The 23,962-nt window shown below is 52.4% G+C and overlaps 13 protein-coding genes across 13 annotated transcripts; 9 read left to right on the top strand and 4 right to left on the bottom strand.

Annotated features, from left to right (window-relative positions):
- Positions 1–45: 45 nt before the first annotated feature.
- On the top strand, positions 46–1,492 carry N7510_002225 (uncharacterized protein; the record flags this gene model as incomplete). Its single annotated transcript, XM_056974152.1, has 2 exons — positions 46–361; positions 573–1,492. 2 exons carry the CDS (start codon positions 46–48, stop codon positions 1,490–1,492), a joined length of 1,236 nt encoding a protein of 411 aa, XP_056839269.1.
- An 846-nt stretch (positions 1,493–2,338) lies between these two features.
- On the top strand, positions 2,339–4,534 carry N7510_002224 (transcriptional repressor TCF25 family protein; the record flags this gene model as incomplete). Its single annotated transcript, XM_056974151.1, has 1 exon — positions 2,339–4,534. The coding sequence occupies one exon, from the start codon at positions 2,339–2,341 to the stop codon at positions 4,532–4,534; it is 2,196 nt and encodes a 731-aa protein (XP_056839268.1).
- Positions 4,535–4,895: 361 nt separating this feature from the next.
- Positions 4,896–6,153, top strand: N7510_002223 (PQ-loop repeat-containing protein; the record flags this gene model as incomplete). Its single annotated transcript, XM_056974150.1, has 5 exons — positions 4,896–5,015; positions 5,133–5,737; positions 5,786–5,835; positions 5,889–5,947; positions 6,001–6,153. The coding sequence occupies 5 exons, from the start codon at positions 4,896–4,898 to the stop codon at positions 6,151–6,153; spliced, it is 987 nt and encodes a 328-aa protein (XP_056839267.1).
- A 758-nt stretch (positions 6,154–6,911) lies between these two features.
- On the bottom strand, positions 6,912–7,567 carry rpp1 (ribosomal protein P1; the record flags this gene model as incomplete). The annotated part of the gene is made up of 4 exons (XM_056974149.1): positions 6,912–6,958; positions 7,013–7,145; positions 7,244–7,321; positions 7,496–7,567. 4 exons carry the CDS (start codon positions 7,565–7,567, stop codon positions 6,912–6,914), a joined length of 330 nt encoding a protein of 109 aa, XP_056839266.1.
- Positions 7,568–7,979: 412 nt separating this feature from the next.
- N7510_002221 (uncharacterized protein) lies at positions 7,980–9,577 on the top strand (the record flags this gene model as incomplete). The annotated part of the gene is made up of 6 exons (XM_056974148.1): positions 7,980–8,199; positions 8,260–8,341; positions 8,400–8,424; positions 8,475–9,134; positions 9,185–9,370; positions 9,419–9,577. 6 exons carry the CDS (start codon positions 7,980–7,982, stop codon positions 9,575–9,577), a joined length of 1,332 nt encoding a protein of 443 aa, XP_056839265.1.
- Positions 9,578–10,358: 781 nt separating this feature from the next.
- On the bottom strand, positions 10,359–11,204 carry N7510_002220 (uncharacterized protein; the record flags this gene model as incomplete). Its single annotated transcript, XM_056974147.1, has 1 exon — positions 10,359–11,204. One exon carries the CDS (start codon positions 11,202–11,204, stop codon positions 10,359–10,361), a length of 846 nt encoding a protein of 281 aa, XP_056839264.1.
- A 252-nt stretch (positions 11,205–11,456) lies between these two features.
- N7510_002219 (aconitate hydratase ACO2) lies at positions 11,457–13,916 on the top strand (the record flags this gene model as incomplete). Its single annotated transcript, XM_056974146.1, has 2 exons — positions 11,457–11,501; positions 11,565–13,916. The coding sequence occupies 2 exons, from the start codon at positions 11,457–11,459 to the stop codon at positions 13,914–13,916; spliced, it is 2,397 nt and encodes a 798-aa protein (XP_056839263.1).
- Positions 13,917–14,238: 322 nt separating this feature from the next.
- Positions 14,239–15,492, top strand: N7510_002218 (putative L-serine dehydratase; the record flags this gene model as incomplete). Its single annotated transcript, XM_056974145.1, has 3 exons — positions 14,239–14,330; positions 14,423–14,476; positions 14,571–15,492. 3 exons carry the CDS (start codon positions 14,239–14,241, stop codon positions 15,490–15,492), a joined length of 1,068 nt encoding a protein of 355 aa, XP_056839262.1.
- A 1,226-nt stretch (positions 15,493–16,718) lies between these two features.
- On the top strand, positions 16,719–17,573 carry N7510_002217 (xyloglucan-specific endo-beta-1-4-glucanase A; the record flags this gene model as incomplete). Its single annotated transcript, XM_056974144.1, has 2 exons — positions 16,719–17,107; positions 17,174–17,573. 2 exons carry the CDS (start codon positions 16,719–16,721, stop codon positions 17,571–17,573), a joined length of 789 nt encoding a protein of 262 aa, XP_056839261.1.
- A 354-nt stretch (positions 17,574–17,927) lies between these two features.
- Positions 17,928–18,590, bottom strand: N7510_002216 (ankyrin repeat-containing protein ANK1; the record flags this gene model as incomplete). The annotated part of the gene is made up of 3 exons (XM_056974143.1): positions 17,928–18,253; positions 18,336–18,513; positions 18,576–18,590. 3 exons carry the CDS (start codon positions 18,588–18,590, stop codon positions 17,928–17,930), a joined length of 519 nt encoding a protein of 172 aa, XP_056839260.1.
- A 292-nt stretch (positions 18,591–18,882) lies between these two features.
- N7510_002215 (DNA-directed RNA polymerase III core subunit RPC11) lies at positions 18,883–19,373 on the top strand (the record flags this gene model as incomplete). The annotated part of the gene is made up of 3 exons (XM_056974142.1): positions 18,883–19,135; positions 19,191–19,285; positions 19,338–19,373. Coding segments are annotated over 3 exons (384 nt in total), but the record flags the coding sequence as incomplete, so codon positions are not given.
- Positions 19,374–20,279: 906 nt separating this feature from the next.
- Positions 20,280–21,886, top strand: N7510_002214 (translation elongation factor EF-1 alpha; the record flags this gene model as incomplete). Its single annotated transcript, XM_056974141.1, has 4 exons — positions 20,280–20,403; positions 20,467–20,525; positions 20,581–20,719; positions 20,778–21,886. The coding sequence occupies 4 exons, from the start codon at positions 20,280–20,282 to the stop codon at positions 21,884–21,886; spliced, it is 1,431 nt and encodes a 476-aa protein (XP_056839258.1).
- Positions 21,887–22,708: 822 nt separating this feature from the next.
- N7510_002213 (MAGE domain-containing protein) lies at positions 22,709–23,950 on the bottom strand (the record flags this gene model as incomplete). The annotated part of the gene is made up of 2 exons (XM_056974140.1): positions 22,709–23,424; positions 23,545–23,950. 2 exons carry the CDS (start codon positions 23,948–23,950, stop codon positions 22,709–22,711), a joined length of 1,122 nt encoding a protein of 373 aa, XP_056839257.1.
- Positions 23,951–23,962: the final 12 nt, after the last annotated feature.

The raw sequence follows: 23,962 nt of genomic DNA, 5'->3' as shown, positions 1-23,962 counted from the left end.
GCTACTTTTGCACTTTTGTCTCCTTTTTCTGTGCATGAGATCAGTATGAAGCCAAATGTTTGTAGCGATTTAGTTTTGCGTTCTTCGCAACTCGCGAATACCGAGGGCGAATGTCCGAGTGACTCTTTGAATGAGATGGGGCAAGATAGCGACCTGGTTTTTCCAGACGGTGGTTGGCGCGCGTGGAGCGTCGTTCTTGGCTCTTGGTGCGCGATGGTGCCCTCATTTGGACTTATGAATACAATTGGTGTGTTCGAGTCTTGGTTGGCGGACCATCAATTGAGAGACTATTCGAAAGCTTCCATCGGCTGGATATTCAGCCTGTACATGTTTTTTCTTTACTTTGGAAGCGTGCAAGTTGGTAAGAAAGTCATTCAATCTGTTTGCTTATATATACAGGCCAGCTGATATCTGAAAGGACCTCTGTTTGATGCCCATGGTCTCGCGCCTTTGCTGATCCCAGGAAGCGTTGGGCTCGTCGCATCACTGATGATCTCCAGCGTTGCAGAAGGTCCGTTTTTTCCTAATAACCGAGCTTACTCCGCCAAAATTGATGATAAGCATTCGAATAGAATATTACCAATTCATGCTAGGATTCAGTGTCCTTGGCGGGATCTCCTCATCAATGGTGTTCACCCCTAGCGTGGCTTGCATAGCCCATTGGTTTCTCGCGCGTCGCGCCCTGGCTACCGGCATAGCCGCGACTGCTGGGGGCATTGGGGGAATTATATTTCCTGTCTTGATCTCCAACCTCGCGGATAGCCTAGGCTTCCCTTGGTCTATACGAATTATTGGATTTATAAGTGCAGCATTCTGCTTTCTGAGTGTCGCGCTTTTGAGAACCAGACTACCCTTAGATTCGGTACAAAAAGGAACAGTCGACATTAGAGCTTTGAAAGAACTACGTTTCTCATTGTTGACGGCGGCCATTGTTTTGATCGATTTTGCCCTTCTGATTCCGTTGACTTATTTGCCATCCTATGCTCAATCTCGCGGCGTGGAAGATTCTCTTGCATACAACCTATCTTCTATCTTAAATGCCGCGTCCATCGTTGGGCGGATCGTCCCTGGATATTTTGCTGACCGATTTGGACGATTTAATGTGATGATCATCACAACGTTCATCTGTTCAATGTTTACTTTCGCCCTATGGCTTCCATCCCAGTCGAACCAGGCGGTCATCTTGGCATTCGCCGTGCTTTTTGGATTTTGGAGCGGTACTGCAATCAGTCTCTCCCCTGTTTGTGTTGCGCAAATCTCTAAACCACAAGATTTTGGAAAGCGTTATGGTACAACCTATTTCTTGGTCAGCATAGGCACACTCATCGCCATTCCAATTGCTGGTGAGCTTTTGAAAGTCCAGACATCGACAATGGGCCAGGATGACTATACTAGTCTGATAATTCTTTGTGGGCTAGTCTATTCTTGTGCATGCGTCTTTTTTATCTTATCCAGGGGCGTGAGCGTTGGTTGGGGGTTGAAAGTTTTCTAGTACTTTACACGGTTAAGCAGGAGTTGTTTCCCGACACGGATTAGAATGGATTCGAGTACGAGCCGAGACGCAATGCGTGAGTTTCCAAGAGGGAATCTATTCCGATTTTCCTTGTAACGTAAAAATCCGCCATGATTGTCTATCATTCGTTCGAAGAATAAATAGCCCCTAGACCGCACTGGCAAAATTTCGATCCTGGAAACTTCGCTCTTCCGCCATTCGGACCTGCTATTCCACGTCTGCAAACTGCATTCCTGTGATCGAAGTGGCAGGTGGCATTTTCTACCAACACTACTCGCCTATCTCCAAAATAAGCGAATCTTCCACATGACGAGCAAAAGTAGTATAGACGACCCGTATTGCCGTTTTCATTGTGTGGTAGATAGTGCTCTTGTCTTGTACGTCAGCCGTAGTGAAGACAGCGAGTGGCTTTCAATTTACAAATTGAGAGTCTCTAGGCAGTGTGGAGCGACCGTTCGGCGACCGGTATAGTAGATGGATGTTCATTCTGATACCGTCGATATATATATGGTTCAGTAATCTCTGGCATATAGTATACATACCGAGTTGAGAAAGGAAAAGCCTGAATAGGAACTACATTCTAGACGCATATATACAGTGGAACGAACACTTCCACTGATATAGAACCAGTAAGTCTGAAAAGGGTAGCCATCAGGAAATCCATTCTTAGGGCCAGTGATTTCACGTGATATATCCCGCCAGGCACAGCGCTTGACCCGATTGGGTCGTGTCGTGTCGTCATCCGCCGAGGGTTAGTCACCACTTGTCGCAGTCCGGCTCTTGGATTTAGTCGTACACACCCCAGTTGTCTGGTGAGACGCCCAGATGTCGTCCCGTGCCATTCGGAAGCTGCAGAAACTGCGTGAGCAAGAGCAGCTGGAACAAGCGCAGCGAGATGAGTCAAGCGACGATGAGCCCGCACGCCCCGCGAAGCCAAAGTTTAACGCATTCGACCTGTTGAACGCCGGCGACGAAGAAGAAGAAGAAGATGAACCCGAATCGGAAGAGGACATACGGGAAGCGACCACCCCCGAGCCAGTTGAGCCCGAGTCTACACCGGTCAAGAGCAAGAGTGCCAACAAGAAAAAGAAGAAGAAAAAGAAGGCGGCTAAAGCTGCGGTTGCCAACGACGCGACTCTTGCAAAATCCGACGATACCCAACTGGATGAAATCGACAAAGCGCTGAAAGAGCTGGCAACCGGTGACCAACCGCCAGTCGGTGCCGGTGCGCCAGCTAGTACTACAGCAGACTCTCCCGACGCTTCGTTCCCAAAAACCACTGCCGCATTGCTTTCTGTCGAGCCCAAATACTTGAACGCGACAAACGAGATGCGCAGGCTGTTTGGGAATGTTGTGCTGGAGAACTTTGATCAGCCTGCCGACTCAGGAACGGGCCGTCGGCGGGATCGCAATCGCGAGACGGTTGATCTCGGCCGCGCATTGACTGGAAGATACAGCCCGGCGAGTCGGGGGCAGAGCTTGGCTGGAGTGACACTGCGTCGGAATGTCCTGATGCAAGGCAGAGACGAATGGCCGCGGGCCCCCAGTGGAGGGTTGGGCATGGAGGTTGTTGAAAAACTGCCTTTTGGAGATACCCTCTATCGAATTGTTCACAATGCCGCCTATCAAGATGTACAGAGGCAATTTGACCTCTGTGTTGAGTCGATGGACCCGCAGAGATTGATCCAGCACCTCCAGTACAACCCTTACCACATCTCAACCCTCCTCCAAGTCTCTGAGATCGCCAAACACCAGGGCGACCATGCTGTATCTGCGGATCTACTGGAAAGAGCACTGTTTAATATTGGACGGTCCGCTCACTCGTCATTCGGAAATCGTCTCAAGGAAGGCCAAGCGAGACTTGACTTTCTGCACGGGGAGAACCGGGAACTTTGGCTTGTTGGCTGGAGATATATGGCCAACCTCGGTATGAAGGGCACATGGAGGACCGCCTATGAGTGGGCGAAGCTTCTGCTCAGCTTGAATGACAACGATCCCTACTGTATCAGGCTGTTGATTGACCATCTTGCCCTCCGTGGCCGGGAATATGCTGAATTTGTCGAGCTGTGCACGCAGACACGGTTCAGTCGTGACTGGGCCGATCTCTTGAACATCCAATGTTCTCTGGTGATGGCCTACCTACGGTTGAATAAGCCCCAAGAGTGTCGTCGACAGCTACAGATGGCCATGTCCCGCTACCCGTGGGTGTTTAATCGGTTGGCACAAGAGCTAGACCTCCAACACATCCCCAAGCAGATCTGGGGCAAGATGCCCCCGACTGACTCCCATGAACTGTTTACGGAGCTTTATATCTCTCGTGCAAAGGATCTATGGAACACCCCAGAGGCCGTGTCTCTGATTATGGAAGTTGCCGACGGTCTTTCGGGCGAGGCAGCGCCCAGTGAATTACCAGAAATTACTTTGGACATTGCCCGCCATGTGGTCTTGTCTGATATCCCCAAAGTTACCACTCATCTTCCAAACCACTTTGTGTCGGGTCGTCTCTCTGCTTCTGACCCTCTACCTCCGCACGAATCTGAAGCCTTCCGCCAGCAATCCGACCCGACGCCGTCTTATATTTCGCGGATCCCAGAAGGCGGACGGCCACAGTGGCTGCGCAATCTGCTAGACCAAATGAACAACGGCGCTATTCACTTTCCCCGATTCGCCGAGGATGGCGATGAGAATGATGAGGAAGATGTCCCTGAAACGGACGAGACCCACCGACCAGGACACGCACAGGGTGAACAAGCTCTCGAGCAGTGGCTCTTACAAGACGGCCTCGAGTCACTTCAAATGTTTCTGCACCAGTATGGCGTCGATCGGGGCAACTGGGGGGATGTGGTGGATTTTTCTCCGCTGTCAGAGTACCTGGAGGGGCTGCTCACTATTCAGCCGGAGTCGTCGCGACAGCAGTTACTGCATGGACCCATCAAGGAGGTGATTGGGGAGTTTGCCGTGAACATGCTTGAAGACGAGCTGACCATGATGCTGGAAGAAACCGATGGGGAGCAGGAATGAGAGCTTTACATACTGAAGAAGTAAACAAACGAAAATAAACATGACTTGCATGACCGCAATGCAGATACCCGTAGCTCTTTCCTATTCGGGCAGGTCGTGCCATCATCGGCTGAGTCATCTTTGCAGCTCCGCCCGATCAGTTTTCTTCTTATCTTTCGCAACACAGGCCATAATTTTTCTCTCTTCTCGCTCTGTTTGTGTCATTGACCGACCGCTCGAGCTGCCTGCAACTTTTGGGCCACATGGGCACTGCCTCGTTTGCATTTTGCATCCATCGTCTCAACGCCCGCCGCGGCAGTCTCCCGGATCATAGTACATCTCGCGCCCCATTTTCTCCACGTCCTTTATCACTGCAGCCACCATGGCCCTCGCGCAGATTCTAGGCCGTGCAGTGTCGGACCACTCGGTGACTCTGACACCGCGCGAAGCTGCATCGGGTCTTTTGGGCTCGGTTTCTCTAACCTGCTGGCTTTTCTTGTTGGTATGATGATGGCCCCATCCCCGCCAATCTTCAGCCGGGCTTCCAAGAAAGCACCCGGACGGGAAGCACAATGTTTTCGAATGATAGCACACAAGAAGCTGATCCTTCTTCACGCAGGTGCCCCAACTAATCGAGAACTACCGCAACGGCAATGCTGAAGCGATTTCCCTCCTCTTCGTCTTCGTCTGGTTCATCGGCGACGTGACAAACCTGGCCGGTGGTCTTCTGGCGGGCCTGGTGCCCGTCATCGTCGCTATCGCCGTGTACTTTTGTCTCGCAGACGGTGTTCTCATCGCGCAATGCCTATACTATAAGGCTCGCAATTCCCGCCGTGAGGCGCTTCACCACCGCCGGCGCTCATCATCAGACACCCCGGATCCGACTACCCCGCTGCTAGGCAGGCGGTTTAGTGATGGTTTTGTGTCCCCGAACTCGCGGCGCCGGTCGTCCGGTTCGCTGCGCGGCCACCTTGGTGCTGGCCGGCGCGAGAGCCAGGTGGAAGATACACTGGCGAAGATCGTGGAGGAAAATGACTATGGGCGCAAGGCTTGGGCTAAGAACTTCATCAGCGTTCTCAGTATCTTCGTCGTTGGTGCCGCGGGCTGGACAATTGCCTGGCGGACGGGCATGTGGAAGCCGGCCGTTCTGGAGAGTGACCATGGTGCAGAGAAGGCTGCTGGTGGCCAGGTGTTGGGCTATATCAGTGCGGTGTGCTATCTAGGGTGAGTATTTTTGACAGATTTTGATGTATGGTTCTAACCTTCGTACAGAGCGAGACTGCCTCAGATCTATAAGAACTATTGCGACAAGTCTTGCGAAGGTAACACGCCGCGTCTCGATCTAGATGAGAAACCAATTCTGACATTCTGCCAGGTCTATCGCTGCTGTTTTTCATCCTCTCCCTTTTAGGCAATTTGACTTACGGGGCGGGGGTAGGTTCCTGTCTTTCTCCCTCAATTCTCGCAGTAACTGACCTTTACGACAGATTCTATGCCACTCCACGGATCGGGAGTATGTCGTCACCAATATCCCGTGGCTTATTGGATCGCTGGGCACGATGGTTGAGGATGTTATCATCTTCGCCCAGTTCCGAATCTACGCTGTGCAGGAACCCCAAGCTCCCTCTGCAATTTCATGACCTCTTATCTATATGACTGCAGCTATGCCATCTCAAAAGTTCTTGCCCATTTTCTGGATATCATTTGCATGGGATTCGGGGTTTGTTCAAGCATGGCGTTAGTTATAGTTACCTAAGTCTGACTTCGATGTACATTACGATCATCATTGCAACTGTGTTCCGGTGACCCATCAGCTGTCTACTCCGATGACAATATACTACGCAGCCCAAGCTCAGAATCGCAAACGGCATTCGTTGGTTCATGGTCGCATGAGAAGACATGGCATGATGACCGGGAAACTAAAGCTAACTGGTCCATCGGGGAGCATCAAGAAAAACACAAAGTTCATACATCTACCTGCCAGAGCCGGAGAAACATAACATGAAGCATGTTGATCCAGCCAGCCCTGAAAGAAACCGAGAGTGGTGCCCATCATAATTTTTCTTCCATTCCCCTATAGTCCAGGAAAAAACAACATAGGTCCGGAGTCGCAGCGGCATCCGAGCGAGAGTCTACCCTCCGCAACAAGACGGAAAAAGCACACACCTCGCACCCAGTCCCCATGAAATGTCCTTGTCCGTATGAATTCTTTTGCTAAATTTCAATTCTTTTTCTTCCCCCGAGTTCTAGGAGTTCGTAGCGGGGTTCGCGGAGTATCGAGTACAAGAGGAAAATCGTCGAGGTAGCCAGCTTGTGGAAGAAAGCATGGCAGTGGGGGAAAAGAGGCGAGAGACGAAAAAAGAGGAAAACGAGTTCAATTTCGGAATATGGTAGACGCTTAGTCGAACAGACCGAAGCCCATGTCCTCGTCGGACTCCTCCTTCTCTGTAGTGGGGGTTAGTATTTGCTGCAAGTGGGATTGTTTTCATAAAGACTTACCCTCCTCCTTCTCCTCCTTCTTCTCCTCGGCGGCGGCCTCACCACCAGCGGCGGCGACAGCACCGGCCGGGGCAGCAGCGCCACCGGCACCGACGTTGGTCAGGAGCTCCTTGATGTCCTTACCCTCGAGGGCCTGGAGGTGGAAATGATCGTCAGTCCCTGCGTTTTTTGTGCGCCATATCGCGAAACCGATGACAGCGGCTAAGGCTGTGAGGAGGGCTCAGTAATTACCTTGGCGAAGATGGAGGTCCAGATGGGCTCGACTTCCTGGATCTTGGCGGCATCCAGAAGAGTCTGGAGCTTGTCGGCCTGTAGATGCAAAAAAGACATTGGTCAGTCGGCAGTTCCAAAATGAGACAAGTGAACGGTTTTTCCCGGAGCGCAGTGTTTCTTCTCTGCGATGTCCTTGCGACAGTCGCTCGGAGAAGGCATGCTCTGCGGTTTCCACCATGGAAGCACCGATCACGAAATGGGAGTACGTACAGTGACCTCAACGCCGTCATCGGCGAGGATGAGGGCTGCGTAAGAGCAGGCGAGCTCAGCGGTGGTAGACATGTTTGTCGACGGAGAGAGGTTATCTGACCGGGTTGGGTTGGTGAAGGAGTTGGGATGGGAAGAAGAAGAAAGAAGAGAGTCCACGCCTGCCCGAACCGGCCAAACGCGGTGTGTGGGAAAAAGCCCTCGCTTAGACCATCTTAGTCATTGTGTGCCCACATCAGGCTTAGCGTTTGTTGGATCAGACTAGGCCGAAAACGGCTGCTTAGCTAAGGATCCGGACTATCGATTATCTCCAACAACTAGTAGTTACTAGATCCGTTCTGTGGAACTGACATCACTTCTTGTGCGGGAACGATTCCATATTACCCTGACCATCCACTTGCACTCGCCGGCTACATATTTGAACATTCTTCTGACTAGCTTGGACCACCCTCGACCACTGCGACCACTTCTCCCGCTCGCTCCGGCCATGGAGAGCCCCGCCGTGCCCGTCCCGCTGGATCCGCGAGAACAGCCTATCCTCGAGCGGCTGCTCCGGACTCGCGATTCTCTCCTGCTCATTAAGCAGGACAAATCCTCCTATATCAAGTCTCGCGATGTGCTTCCTCTCTACGAAGAAGTGATTGGAGAGGTCGAGACGCTCAATACTGTCCGCAAAGAGCTGGACCGCCGCTTGGTACACAACCGACGTGAGTAGTGATCTGGGTGCGCGATAGACCGGAAATATGCTAACAGGTGATTGACTGTAGTGGACTATGTGTTAGATGACTGCTTCCAGCTTATCTCCTTGCTTTTTTTGACCGTTGGACGGAACAACGAAGCCCCCGCAGTGTAAACTGGCTGCCCTTCTACCCCACTATTGCAATAATGACTGACGATTTTATGATAGTTACTCGTCGGCCACTACTGTTCAGGTATGGTTGAATTTCTCCTGAATTGGTCATAACAATCTAACTTTACTTAGCGCCTGCTGGACCATCTCGAAGAGGCTGGATTTTACAGCTCGAAAGACCTAGATTCAATCACCAAGACTCTTGATTCGATGCGAGACACGTTGGCCCGCGGCCGCAACACATACTCCCCTGCTCTTCTCACCCTCCTAGAGAGCCGACTCGAGCAATGCCAGCTAGAGCTCAACAAACTGAAGAAAGGGCTGGACGCTTTGGCTCCCGAATTGGTGCAAACACATGAGACACTTGTTTCAATTCTACGGTCAACTTCCGCGGTGAATACTCGATCAAAGTTCTCGGCGACGGAAGTAAATGGCCTGCGGGAGCAGCTGAAGAAAATAGAGGGCACAATGAAAGATGGGAATTTCGTGGATGCCCAGGGGAACATCCTTGCTGGGCAGGAGGATCTCAAGTCGTTGATTCATCGATGTTACCGGTGGACAGAAATTGTACTGGAACGGGAGGGCAAAATTGATGAGCGATTCCGAGACCAGTATGATCGGTTGCTGGAGATCCGAAATCAGCTCGACCGCCTATCAGTGACTCAAGCATGGTCGCTGCGCGAGACGGACCTGTTTGGATACCAGCGGAAACTCGACCGAATTGACGAGGCGCGGGTCAATGGGAACTTTGTCGATGCCGAAGGGCAAACGGCTGACCTTCATGCTCAGCGAGTATGACTTCCATCAAACGCTGCTGGTGTCGAAGCTAACTTATGATCTAGACGTTACTGTATCTCATTCGGCGGAGTTATGCATACATATATGCCCTCCTGATCTCATCAGAGCCCGTGTCTGAGGCTTTGCTACCCGTCTACAACCAGCTGCAGACCCTCCGGAGATGCCTGATTGAAGTCAAGGAATCCGGAGGCGTCTCCAATTCCCGTGAACTGTACCCTTATAGCATGAAGGTATGTCTCTTCAGTAACAAATTGTTGGCACAAGACTAATTCGCCCAGCTTAACTCAATCGACAACATGCGCGTCGATGGAAAATTCTACGTTGGCCCAGACATCCCGGAGGGACAGGGCAGCGTCAACGCCCTGCTCGCCGAATGCTACGACCTGGTTTGGGAATTGCGAGCAGCCGTGGCCGATGAGGAAGATAAAGAATCTTAGGGTTAAGGTCTTGTGGTGAGATTTTTTGTCTCAATTTCTTCTATTCAATGGCCATCCTTGAAGTTCCCTCGACATACAGTAATTGCAATCGTATGTTCATTTCTTGTCTAATGATCCTCTGCCATTTTTTTGATCTTCGTCATGAAAGGCGTTTTTTCCTTCTTTCCTTTGGTTCGGGGTTTAAGGGCATTTGCCTTCCTTGCCCTCTTTACGGCAGCTTAGTACGGTACCTAAGTAGTTAATTTCCATGAGATGGCACGATGGAGTAAATTGCTGTTATGAGATTGGACATAATAGTAAGTAGCAATATTTCCAGCAGCAAAGGGACTTGCGAAATTCCAAGCGATGGACAAAGGCTCGGGCATTCGTCAGGACTTTCATGCGAAAAAATAGCGCATCAAGAACCAGTCGTCGTACCCGGAAATCCTTTTCGGATCGAACACGATAGGAAACATCTTCAAGTCCTTCATTGTGTCACTTTAACAACTCCATTGTTGGACTTTATATAGCAGGCACGCGCCGTAGTGCAATGACCCTGATTGAAGTCTCGGTCGGTATACCAAGGCCTCTCGCAGCATCCACAGTCTCTTCCACAGCAACCCCCTCGTCTCGCGCACTCTTTCTTCAACCAGCCAGTGAGGTGCCATTTAGGGTCCTTGTCTCGTGTATTGATCGCTCGCTTCAAAGGACCACCACCAGAATCAAGATTGTTGTATAGCTTCCAAAGCTTCCACTGCAGAGCCAGTATATTATGCCTGCGAAGTTCTTACATCCACATATGTCAGCTCGTTCGCGGTGGTCTCTCTAGGAATTGAAGGATCTGATCAAAGCCCTCGGGCTCCTTGATCCAATGCCCATCTCCCTCCGCCCCCGTGAACTCATTCCACTCAACATGAAGCAACGCTTGCCGCAGAACCCGTGATGCCTGCCGGCCCAGTTCCACAGACACCCAGTCGTCGTCTGTGCCATGGCTCAAGAACACAGGGGTTGACAAAAGTGATATGTCTGGTGGTTGACTCGGCTGTGGCGCTTCGTGGGCAAGTGTATCAAAGAAGAACCGGGATAATAGACGCTGCATCTGGGGACTTCCAGCATCACCAGAAAGTTCGGATTTCTGGAGCAAGTCTTCCAGCTGCTGCGCAAATGGAAACCAGCCACAAAACCCTAACACGCCTCCCAACGGTCCCTGGATGCGTCTTGTCGCTATTGCGCCGAGGAATGTCCAGATGGTGGTAGCCATTCCCTGGCTTATGCCTCCGATATATACATGGGTGTGTTTCCCGCCAAGGAGAGCTATCTCGTTCTCCAGGATATCCAGGATGTATGTAGCCGACTCTTTGATTCCGTCTGCTTGTAATTCTTGTTTTTCTTGTGTGTCGCCCAACGAATAAGCATCAAACCAAGTACACATTTCCTCCTGGAACGTTGTGCTCCATCGATCAGCAGCAGTGGGGAACACCCATCGCCAGCCGGGGAGACAGGCAGTCAGGTTTTTGTCGCTGGATATTGTCGACGAGAAGAGCTCTTCGGCGAACTCGGGGCCCTCACTACCGCGGCCGTGCAGCAGGATAGCTGTGTGGGTGTGGTTAGCCTCCGGGTGGTGAATATGAAGTTGAGGATGTTCCATTTTGACAGTCTCACAGTATATATTTAAATAAAAAAAAAAATTGCAGTTGTTTTTTCGGTGCTGATGTTGTGTTCAAAATTACAGCCTCTTTCCCCACAAACGCATACCATACTGTAATTTTGAGATCCGGTACCGGCGCCAGGGCCAATCAGCGCCGAGGCAAATCACGAATAATTGCCATTCCGCAAAAAAGAAATCCACTTCACCTTCAACTTCCTCCATCGATTCCGATCTACTCCAGGTGTTGACACAATGGTGAGCCAGCTAGTTTGGCAGCGGGCATCTGCCGCTCGCGGGGTGAGTCTGATCTATCTCAGATGCAAAAAAAAATGAAAGATATTGGAACTGACTCTCTTCTAGCTGGCACGCCTGTCTCCGCAACGACCCTTCGCCCGTGGCCTGGCCACCGAGTCCTCTTCCTCGCGCATGCCGCCCTACCCCAAAATTGTCCGGAACCTCGAACAAGTCCGCAGAGTCCTGGGCTCTGAGCGTGCCCTCACCCTCGCCGAAAAAATCCTCTACGCCCATCTGGAGAACGCAGAGGAATCCCTGTTGTCCGGCACCAACAATGGCCGCGATGTCCGGGGCAAGGCCAATCTGAAGCTCAAGCCGGATCGTGTGGCGATGCAGGATGCCTCGGCGCAAATGGCCCTGCTGCAGTTCATGTCCTGCGGTCTGCCCTCAACGGCTGTGCCCGCCAGTATCCACTGTGACCATATGATTGTTGGCGAGCGCGGCGCGGATACCGACTTGCCGGCGTCGATCAAGGGGAACAGCGAGGTGTTTGACTTTTTGGAGAGTGCCGCAAAGCGCTACGGTATTGAGTTCTGGCCTCCCGGTGCAGGTATCATTCACCAGAGCGTGTTGGAGAACTACGCTGCTCCGGGATTGATGATGCTCGGTACTGACAGTCACACCCCTAACGGAGGTGGTCTGGGCGCTATTGCGATTGGTGTTGGTGGTGCCGATGCAGTTGATGCGCTTGTGGATGCTCCGTGGGAGCTGAAGGCCCCCAAGGTCCTGGGTGTTCGTCTCGAGGGTCAGCTGAGCGGCTGGGCATCTCCTAAGGACATCATCTTGCATTTGGCCGGCAAACTGACCGTTCGTGGCGGTACTGGATTTGTCATTGAGTATCACGGTCCGGGTGTGGACACCCTCAGCTGCACAGGCATGGCCACTTGCTGCAACATGGGTGCCGAGGTGGGCGCCACCACTTCGATCTTCCCTTTCTCGCAGAGCATGGTACCGTATCTGCAGGCAACTCACCGCAGCCATGTTGCGCAGGCCGCGGCGGAGATTGCAGCTGCTGGCCCGCAGAGCTTGCTACGGGCCGATACGAAGGCCGAATACGACCAGCTTATTACGATTAACCTATCAGAACTGGAGCCCCATATCAACGGCCCATTCACACCGGACCTGTCCGTGCCGCTTTCGCAGTTTGCGGATACGGTACGCGAGAAGAAGTGGCCCGAGACTTTTGGTGCTGGTCTGATTGGCAGCTGTACCAACTCGTCGTACGAGGACATGACCCGCGCAGAGGATTTGGTCAAGCAGGCTTCAGCAGCGGGCCTAAAGCCCAAGGCCGACTTCTTCATCACTCCTGGTAGCGAGCAGATTCGGGCTACGCTTGATCGAGACCAGACCCTCAGCACGTTCTCTGAGGCCGGTGGCACGGTTCTGGCCAACGCATGTGGACCCTGCATTGGTCAGTGGAAGCGCACAGATGGTGTGCCCAAGGGCGAGGACAATGCGATCTTCACCTCGTACAACCGCAACTTTCCCGGTCGTAATGACGGCAACCGCCGCACCATGAACTTCCTGGCATCTCCCGAAGTTGTCACCGCTCTCTCCTACTCCGGCAGCACGACCTTCAACCCCATGACTGACTCGATCACCACTCCAAGCGGCGAGTCCTTCAAATTCCAGCCCCCGAAGGGCTTCGACCTACCAAGTGCCGGCTTCGAGGCTGGTAACCCGGACTTCCAGCCCACGGCTGCGGTGCCCGACGCCAGCTGCGAGGTGGTTGTCTCGCCGACTTCGGACCGCCTGGCTCTCCTGGAGCCATTCGCGCCTTTCCCGGAGGGCGACCTGTCCGGTCTTCAGGTGCTGTACAAGGTCAAGGGCCAGTGCACGACAGACACGATCTCCGCCGCAGGCCCCTGGCTCAAGTATAAGGGCCACCTGCCCAACATCTCCGCAAACACGCTGATCGGCGCTGTGAATGCCGCGACTGGCGAGACGAACGTCGCATACGACGAGGCCGGGCTACCGCACGGGATCCCCGAATTGGCCAGCCAGTGGAAGAATCGCGGTATCGAATGGCTGGTTGTCGCCGAGGATAACTACGGTGAGGGTTCTGCCCGTGAGCACGCCGCTCTGCAGCCCCGCTACCTCGGTGGCCGGGTTATCGTCTCCAAGAGCTTCGCCCGCATCCACGAGACGAACCTCAAGAAGCAAGGTGTTGTGCCTTTGACTTTTGCCAACCGTGAGGACTACGACCGTATCGACGCATGTGACCGTGTTGACACCGTTGGTCTCTACGATGTTCTCAAGGCTGGTGGCCAGGGTGAGGTCCAGCTCCGCGTTACCAAGCAGAAGACTGGCGAGTCGTTCGTAATTCCTGTCAATCACACCCTCAGCAGCGCCCAGTGTGGTTTTGTCCTCGCGGGCAGTGCGTTGAACCTTCTGGCTAAGAAGGCTGGCTCTCAGTAAGCCCTCTCAAAAAAATAGGAGTTGATTGTTTTGAGGAAGCCGGTGCTATGCGTTGCAATCTTGTTGGCACTGTATCTTTGTGGACCCTAGATTTATTGTTGATTCGTACTGGTCAGCTAGATGATATCCAATTTATGTTTATGTATATGTATTCTATATTTTTCGTGGCGACACGCCCTTCCAATGACATCTTGTTTGACTGACTTATTCTTTATCCGCGGATTCCCCCGCAGCGGATTGAACCGCACGGGAAAACCTCTTCGACTGACATACAAAAAGCCATTGCGGAGCCATAGCTCAATTTTTACTCTTCAAACACACAATGCAGTCGTCTAAAAACGCCGACGGGTCCAAGAAGCCCTGGATCGAAACGCCTCTCATCGAGTCGGCGACGTTTTCTCAGCAGGCAGGATGGTGAGCTACCCCCACGCCCGTCGCATTCAACGACAAGAAAGTAGTACATTACCAGTAGAAGCAAATTACTGATCCGACTTTTGTCTGCACAGTCGAGTCTTCCTCAAACTTGAACTTCTCCAGCCCTCGGGCTCTTTCAAATCACGGTATGTCGAAAAAGAGCCTCAGTCTTTATTTCCAGCTCCAATCCCACACCCTGCTTCTCTATTCCCTGAACCCTATATACTGACCAAACTGCAGCGGAATCGGCAATTTTATCTCCAAATCCCTGACCTCCCCAACAAACGCCAACAAAAAAGTCCACTTCTACATTTCCTCCGGCGGCAATGCCGGTCTCGCAGCTGTCCACGCAGCCCGCGACCTCGGCTGCGCATGCACGGTCATCGTACCACACAGCACAAAGGCAATGATGATATCCAAGCTGCGCGCCGCTGGGGCAGAGGCCGTGATCCAGCATGGAGCCAGTTGGTTCGAGGCTGATACTTTCCTACGAGAGAACTACATCAACCACCAGGACGCGCAAACAGACTCTGTCAATGTGTACGTGCCGCCGTTTGATGACCCACTGGTCTGGGAGGGCGCGGCGACTATGGTTACGGAGATGGCGAAGCAACTACCAGAGAGAGATGGGGATGAGTTCCCTGCCGATGCAATTGTTTGTAGCGTCGGGGGAGGCGGTTTGTTTAATGGTATCGTTAGTGGACTGGACCAGTATTCTGCCTGTCGACGTGAAGCAAAACCCATTCGTGTCCTAGCGGTTGAAACTGCGGGCGCGGATTCGCTGGCTCATTCTCTGCGTTCTGGGGAATTGTCTTCGCTCAAGGCCATTACTTCGCAGGCTACTTCTCTCGGTGCGTTGCGCGTTGCACCACAGACCTTTGAGAATGCGCGCTCGCCGCCTTCGGGGGTCGAGGTGTCCAGTGTGGTTGGCTCGGATGAGGAGGCTGCGATAGGTATCTTGCGACTGGCTGATGAGCTGCGATTGCAGGTAGAGCTGGCGTGTGGAATCTGTGTGGAGGTTGCTCTTGGTGGCCGGTTGAAGGAGGTGATTCCAGACTTGACGCCAGAGAGCCGGGTTGTGGTTGTTGTTTGCGGCGGAAGCAACGTGACGGCGGAAATGATTACGGACTATAGACGCAAGATTCAGGAGGGATGGGATTGATGGCGATTTAGTATGCATCATGCGGGGTAATTTCTACGCAATCATAGACTGCCTGGACTGAGTTCATGGCATAGTTGCATTTCCACAAATAAACGCAATCTCACACACTATTGTACGCAAAGATCTACGGATTCTCTGGAGCATATCAAAAGCCCCTTCGTCATCATTATCAATAGCCTTCAAATACCGTCAAATGCCATCCGATGCCATCAAATGCCGGCGGTGCACAACAAAATCAAGTTGAAGATGAATAAAGGCACGATCCTCGCATACTTCCTTTTCGAGGACGGAGAATCCGGAGTTCAAGTCTAAATGTGTCGGTAGACTCAAGGCTTTTGTTAGTTTTCGGCATAGACAGAAAAAGCTTGCAGAAATGTTCTATCCAATGAGAAACAGTACCGAGATGCATAGATGCACACGCTGGCCCGCCTGAACGCCAGGGGTTAGACGAATGATACCTCCGGCCTAATGGAGAAATGATCGGTTATGTCGGTTTACCTCTCGGCAGGAACATCAGAGAAAGATCCAAGCACTTCGGCTCCACAATCTTACCTTGAAGGATTTCCTGTCTGCGCCACACTGATAATAATGTAACATTATTGTCCCTTCAAACATTAGGTTTTCAAGCATGTCACATGCTCACACTCTGTAGATGGTAAGATTTTCATTCAGAGAAACACTTGAAACACGTTAGTTATACATCAGATGAATTGGTTTCAAGTACCCCGACACACTGAGGTTCTAGAACAAAGTGCTTGCAGAAGGTCCACACTAGTACGCATTTTACTAGCGAACCAACTGAACGGTGACAATGGAATCAATGGCATTATTATTCTGTCAACTCTGCTGCACATATTCATCGTAAGCTGAAAATAGGAGAACTCTGCCTCGTACATACCGTGACAAATGCTAAGGGGCCATGGGCGGTTGGTGAGCTGGAGCCAATAATAATGCTATGAGTAGGATTCCAGACGTAGCCAATAGTACTCTATTGACACAGTGCTTGATCTTCCGTCATCGGACATTCCGTTTCATCTTAGGAACGGCCTCTTCTGGACTTTCAATCGCCGATGGTGATGGCGCTTCTCGAACTCTATGAGCTTTTAGCGTGTGTGGTTGTCTATTAAAGGAGCGGTCTCTCCCTTCACACGCTTTATTACTCCAGGCTTTATTCCAGGTCTCTCTGAACTCAAACCTGCTTCTCTCGATACGTATACCTTCTCAAAATGTTCTATAATACTCAATTGGCGCTTTTCGCTGTCGCGGTTGCCCTCCTGGCACCATCTATCCAGGCAATGCCCACCCCATCGCAAAACGAGGCACCTACGAAAGTCGCTCTCGAACGCCGAGATCCCATCGCCTCAATCTGTACCCAGAATGACATTATCAATGCGGCCGATTTCATTCTATACAACAATCTCTGGGGTGAAGACGATGCCACCTCCGGATCTCAATGCACATATCTCGACTATGACAACGCCAATTCGATCTCTTGGCAGACATCTTGGACTTGGGAAGGTCCCAGTGACGTGAAGAGCTACGCCAATGCAGTGCTTAACATTCCTGCTACCCAATTGAGCTCGATTACTAGTCTTGCGTCGACCTGGACCTGGAGGTAAGTATCTAGCAAGCAATATAAGCCCGATAGAGACTAGACTAGGTGCTGACATTTGGTACACAGTTATACCGGAGACTCTCTCCTAGCAGATGTGTCCTACGATGCCTTCTTGTCCTCTGAAGCTTCCACGACTGCCACGCACGACTACGAGATCATGATCTGGCTTAGTGCTCTTGGTGGCGCCGAGCCTATTGGATATGGCAATCCGGTTGTCTCGGTGCCTATTGGTGATTACACCTGGGATCTGTACCAAGGGACCAATACCTGGACTGTCTTCAGCTTTGTGGCACAGAGCGAGATCACAGATTTCTCAGGGGATATCAATGACTTTTTCACCTATCTCATTGACAACCATGGCGTGCCGTCGAGTTACTATCTTCAGACTATTGGGGCGGGCACGGAGGCTTTCACTGGTTCTGATGCGTGGTTTACTGTTGCCCCTTATACTATCAGTCTTAACTAAGGTTTACGGTGAATGAATGGATATGAGACTTGGAAACCACTTCAGGCGAATGGAACAGATGAAGTAAAAGGAATTTGAGGACAAGAGCGCAGAGATTGCAAGAATCGATCGATAAATACACATAAGAGTTAATGCTACCGACGCCAGATTGTTCTAAAAGACTTCATTCATCATCATAGCATAAAACCATCCTATAGAAAATATGGCCAAGTCTAAGTGCATGCTTGGAGATGCTATCCTCGAAGTAGTCAAACCGTCCCGCTCGCAGAGAAGACCTCGACTGAAGAATTTCTTTCATTCAGTGAAGCCCAACAAACAAACCCCCCCCCCCCATGGCCCAGACACTTGTCAATATCAGTCACTATCACTGGCACTGCCCTCGCCCTCATCCTCGGCCGCTTCCTCGCGCATCCCCTCGGCGAGGATATATTCCGCCTGCGCGAGCGCAGACTTGATCTCGTTGTTATCGAAGACCAGTTCGGCGGGTTTCTGGCCATGCTTATTCCGCACGCGTGGGTCACAACCGGCCTCGCACATCATCTTGACCATCTCCGTGCCCAATTCCTTGTCCTTGTCGTTGGCGTAGCGTACTGCGATATGGAGGGGTGTGTCCTTGTCCATGCGAGTGAGGGGGTCGCACTCGAAAAACTGGATGTCGAAGAGGGCGTCCATCACGTCGTCTGGATTGTAACCTGCAGTCAGACGGGGACACACACCCAAAGGAAATGGGAAATGGGGATGAGAGGGGGGAGAAACACGTACAGCTGCCGTACAAACTGCAGATGTGCAGGGCGTGGTTCCCCAGTGCGTCGGTCACCCCGTTGAAGAATTCGGCTACCTCCTCGTTGCTCTTGCCGTCCATGTCGCTCAGCACTTGCTCGATCAGATGCGGCTGGTCTCGGCGGCAGGCCTCGACGACCAGCTCTCGTGGGGATGCACCCTGGATAACAGCATTTTGTTGTCAACGACTGACTGCGCTAGATTTGGGTTGAGAATACTCACCTCGTCGTCTGCCATGGTGATATCTGGTTGTTTCGGGGCTTAGGAAATGCTGCTGCGGGCACAGCAGGGGGTCTTTGGTGGACAGTCGAAGCAGGCAAACGAGTCAGAATCAGCGTCCAAGTCCCGTCGTCAATCCCCGATATGTACAAGCTGGGAAGAGACCGTGTTTGGGGCCGATCACCCCGGGGTCCTGGCATGTCACGTGGAGGTCCCGCCGCCTTTCAGTTTACCCGCGCGTCTAGATCTTTTGCTCTTTGCTCTTCTTGTACGCACTCGGCGCTCAGACAGCCATGCCGCTGCTTTGTAGGTATTTTGTCCTCTGACCAGAAGAACCGCACTGACCCATTCTCTAGTCTGCCCCAACTGCAGCAATGTGCTGACCATCTCCCGCACCGAGACGAGCTCACACCCGCTGGGTGTCAACCGCTTCGAATGCCGCGCCTGTCCCTACGAGGAGATTCTGGAGAAAAAATGGTTCGAGGAGACCAAGATGAAGCAGAAGGAGGTGGAGGCGGTGTTTGGCGGCGCGGAGGAGTTTGCCAACGCGGATAGCACGCCCAGTGAGTATTTTTCGGAAGGTACGATGTGAACCAGTCTGACAGAATCCTCTCCCAGCTCAATGCCCGGCCGAAAACTGCGAGGGCGACCGTGCGTATTTCATCCAGGTGCAGATTCGGAGTGCAGATGAGCCGATGACTACGTTTTTGAGGGTGCGTTTCACTCCTTGCTTCACCTTGGGGACTAGTTTCTGACAGCAGACAGTGTACGACTTGCGGCGCCCAGTGGAGAGAGAATTGAGTTACGAGAGGGGAAGAAAGGGCGCAGGGAATGAATGGAGGGAATGAATGGCATAACAATGGCGTTGGAATAATCATTTGCTGTGTACTCGAGATACCCTAGCTATACATCACGAAGTGGTCGACGTCACGGCGGCCACCATTTTTCTTGCTTTAATACTCCGATCGCCCACATGTACTAGTAGGCGGGCGGGATTTTAGTTGGTCCAACCGCGGATCTTGGGCTCGCCATGCTTATCCGGGTGTGAAAATATAACTAGCCCGTGTGGAGCGACGATTAGCCCGAAAACTCTTCACCTCCTTTTGTCCATCAGTGCCCCGCGGAGGGGCAGGATCCAGTAGTGAGATCACACCGAATAATACCTCGTAGGAGCCATTAGTCTTCCTCTCCCCGATAGTAAAGGCAGTAGTCGTAATGAAAAGAGAATCCGGTCAACCATTGAATAAATCATGATCAGCCTAACCTGCGTGGCTGCCCAGGGTGGGATGGGTCAAAAAATTCACAGTGGAGACGCCAGTGCCAGAGAACCAGAAGGAGGGGTACTTCTGTTCAGTATGGCCGCGGCCCTACTGGAGGAAGTACACAGCCCACCATGCAGATTCTGCGGCCGCCCCACCATCAGCCAATCAGGTGACCACAACCCTCGCTTGCCCCTCCATATAAACCAAACCCTCCCTCGCCTTCCCACAGAATTTTCCCTTCTTTCCCTGTCCGCTTCAGTACGTATATCTCCCCCCCCCCCCTTCCCTTTTCTCTTCCATCCTCTCTTTCCTCCTTCATCCATCTGACTTTTGCCTCAGCACCTCTACGCGTCTTGCCGTAGTCTCTGAGCAATTTTTCTGAACTCTTTCTAGTATCTTCCAAAGAACTACAAGGATTCACCTCCTCCAACCGTCATAATGGGGTATGTGGCCATCATCTTCTCTTCGTCCTCGATTCATCACTGACCCCCTCTGCAGTAAGGACGCCAAGGCTCACATCAACATCGTCGTTATCGGCCACGTCGATTCCGGCAAGTCGACCACCACTGGTAAGCCCTGCCCCTCTTTCCCGCCGCCCACAAAGAAAAAAATTCTGACTCCGCCTCGAACAGGTCACTTGATCTACAAGTGCGGTGGTATTGACAGCCGTACTATCGAGAAGTTCGAGAAGGTATGTTGTCTTCCTTATCGTGCCAGCGAGAGCAAGTTACTAACTGCCCACACAGGAAGCCGCTGAGCTCGGCAAGGGTTCCTTCAAGTACGCCTGGGTTCTTGACAAGCTGAAGGCTGAGCGTGAGCGTGGTATCACCATCGACATTGCTCTCTGGAAGTTCGGCACCTCCAAGTATGAGGTCACCGTCATTGGTAAGTGCCTGCCTACTCTCACTGCTGGAGAGAAATCTTTACTAACCTTACCCTACAGACGCCCCCGGTCACCGTGATTTCATCAAGAACATGATCACTGGTACCTCGCAGGCCGACTGCGCTATCCTCATCATTGCCTCCGGCACTGGTGAGTTCGAGGCTGGTATCTCCAAGGATGGCCAGACTCGTGAGCACGCTCTGCTTGCTTTCACCCTCGGTGTCCGCCAGCTCATCGTCGCTCTGAACAAGATGGACACCTGCAAGTGGTCCGAGGACCGCTACAACGAGATCGTCAAGGAGACCTCCAACTTCATCAAGAAGGTTGGCTACAACCCCAAGAACGTTCCCTTCGTGCCCATCTCCGGCTTCAACGGTGACAACATGCTGGAGCCCTCCACCAACTGCCCCTGGTACAAGGGTTGGGAGAAGGAGACCAAGGGTGGCAAGGTCACCGGTAAGACCCTGTTCGAGGCCATCGACGCCATCGAGCCCCCGGTCCGCCCCGCCAACAAGCCCCTGCGTCTGCCCCTCCAGGATGTCTACAAGATCTCCGGTATTGGCACGGTTCCCGTCGGCCGTGTTGAGACTGGTGTCATCACCCCCGGCATGGTCGTGACCTTCGCCCCCGCTGCCGTCACCACTGAAGTCAAGTCCGTCGAGATGCACCACCAGCAGCTCAAGGAGGGTCTCCCCGGTGACAACGTCGGCTTCAACGTCAAGAACGTCTCCGTCAAGGAGGTCCGCCGTGGTAACGTTGCCGGTGACTCCAAGAACGACCCCCCTGCCGGCTGCGCTTCGTTCAACGCCCAGGTCATCGTCCTGAACCACCCCGGTCAGGTCGGCGCTGGTTACGCTCCCGTTCTGGACTGCCACACTGCCCACATTGCTTGCAAGTTCTCCGAGCTCCTCGAGAAGATCGACCGCCGTACCGGTAAGTCGATTGAGAACTCGCCCAAGTTCATCAAGTCCGGTGATGCCGCCATCGTCAAGATGATTCCCTCCAAGCCCATGTGCGTTGAGGCTTTCACTGAGTACCCCCCTCTGGGCCGTTTCGCCGTCCGTGACATGCGCCAGACCGTTGCCGTCGGTGTCATCAAGAGCGTCGAGAAGTCCGCTGGTGGTGCCGGTAAGGTCACCAAGGCCGCCCAGAAGGCTGGCAAGAAATAAATGATTTGCGGATGATTCTTTTCTTTTTGCAAGAGATGCCGTGATGATTTTTTTTCTCCAAAAACGCTGCAGGATGGAGCTAGACTTTGCTGTGTAGTTAGCTACATACAGATTCATGTCTCGATTTTTTTTCTCTCTCTCTTGTAGAATTGTAGTGTCGTGTCTTGCAATGTAGTCAAGTAGACCAATTGCTCTTGCCCTCAATTCTGTGTGTGCGTGACTTGTGGTGTCTGGTTGGTCGGTTGTGTGCCCTGGCGGGGATGTGCCGAAGTCCAACAGCACCATTCACCCGAAAAAAGTCTTCCCTCACCACCATGTTCCCCTACATAGTCAAAACAAGCGCATGAGACTACATATCAGAATCGGCGAAAGTCCTAGTTATAACAAATAGGAAATCCCTCACCCCAAAAAACTGCCCTTAGCAATAATCGGAGATATATTTCTTCTCTTCAACGGTCCGAAAACGTTAGCAAGAGGACTGAGTCCAAGGTGTGGTATGTAGTTCGTTTGTCCTAGTAGCCATAAGGGCATTCTCTGAGTGGGATGTGTTCGATGGTGCTTTCTCCTAGCGAGTATAACTTGGTAGATTTGAGAATTTTAAACACCAAAATTTCTCATCTCGTGGTCCTGGTATTTCCGAGGTCATTTCGTGCTGCAGAACTCCGAGCTTTTATACCAAATCTTGCTATATTTCCAAACTCAAAGGATAATAGATGGAGTGCAATGAGAGTGAAAATGTACATTCATATTCAAGTGGTATCAAACAGCAATATATGGGCCTCTTCCAATGCAATGGTTCCCCAGGCCAGCCAGAAGACAATATCAATCACTATCCTCCTCCTCCTCCGACTCATCTTCTTCACTCGAAGACTCCTCCCCCGCACCCGTAGTAGCATGTCTCGACGATCTCCTCGATTGGCTCTTCCTCCTTGCATCCTCCACACCATGTCCAGTCTCATTTCCAGACCCAGTAGCCACAGCACCACCATCCAGCGCACCGTCTTCCTCCGCACGATCCCTCCCCAAGTCCACAACACCTAGACTCCTCTTTAACCGATTCTCAAACTCCTCATTCTCCTCAATCTCCCACTGCGCCAGCTCCCTATCCCCATCGCCGCCATCCCGTCCATAAACTCGTTTCACCATCCCCGCAACACCACTCGCCCCAACCTCGACTTTCCCGCGCGGCCCAACCATATACTCGACCACCTCCTCGCCGCCGTCCATCTCGCGCGTGCGAACAATATACCCCTCGCGACATAGCCGTTGAAGCAACTTATCTGTTTTGTCGACGGGTGTGTAGGTATCTGCGTTTGTACGGGCGAGATACCGGTCGAGTTTTTGCTCGGCGAGCGAGCCGCCGTTTAGCGAGATCACGCTGATGATGAAACTGTAGAGGGCGGTGTATGTGCTTTCTGTTGCGGAGGAGGGGGCGCGTGTTGGAGGGAGGATTTGGGGGGTGCGGTACGCTTGCGGGAGGGTCGTGGTTAGCACCCAGGATCTGTTCGTTGAGGAGGGTTTGTCGGTTTTCTGCGCGGCTGTTCATGTCATGTAGTGTTAGTTAAGCCATAGCTGAAGGGTACCGCGCATAGACAAGCAAGCACGCAGACAGAGAAACAGCGGGAAGAGAAACTCCCCCCCTTTCAAAAAAGACTCACCCCGTCGCTGTGTAATAGTAACCTTCTCCCTAGCTGGCAACTCGCTCATCTCCATACCAAAATGCTGCCTCAGCTCGCGCTGCGCCAGCTCAAACACAGTCTTGAACTGCCGCGTCCCCTGCTCGCCCAAGACCTTGGCGCTGATGTCACTCCGCCGGATAGGTAGGCGCGCGTACTCACTCGCCAGCGCGAGCCGCACCATCTTCTTCACCATTGTGTCTATGCTGGACGGCGCGCTGCCGCCATCTTCGCTGTCGGAGGCGCCGGAGGGCGCCACGGAGGAGGAGCTGCGCTGGCGGCGGGCGTCGTTGCCGGCTCCTGGATGGTCGGACTGGGAAGCTATTAGGGGCTGATGCTTGGGAAATGGAGAGGATGTATCTACCTTTCTTTTGCGGATGAGTGGCATGGTGGTGGTTTG

The sequence above is a fragment of the Penicillium lagena genome, assembly GCF_028827675.1.
Source record: "Penicillium lagena strain IBT 129212 chromosome Unknown utg000001l_segment0_segment0, whole genome shotgun sequence".
Classification (NCBI taxonomy): Eukaryota; Fungi; Ascomycota; class Eurotiomycetes; order Eurotiales; family Aspergillaceae; genus Penicillium; species Penicillium lagena.
Note: the sequence above shows the minus strand (reverse complement) of the source record. Positions and strands in the feature narration are given on the sequence as shown.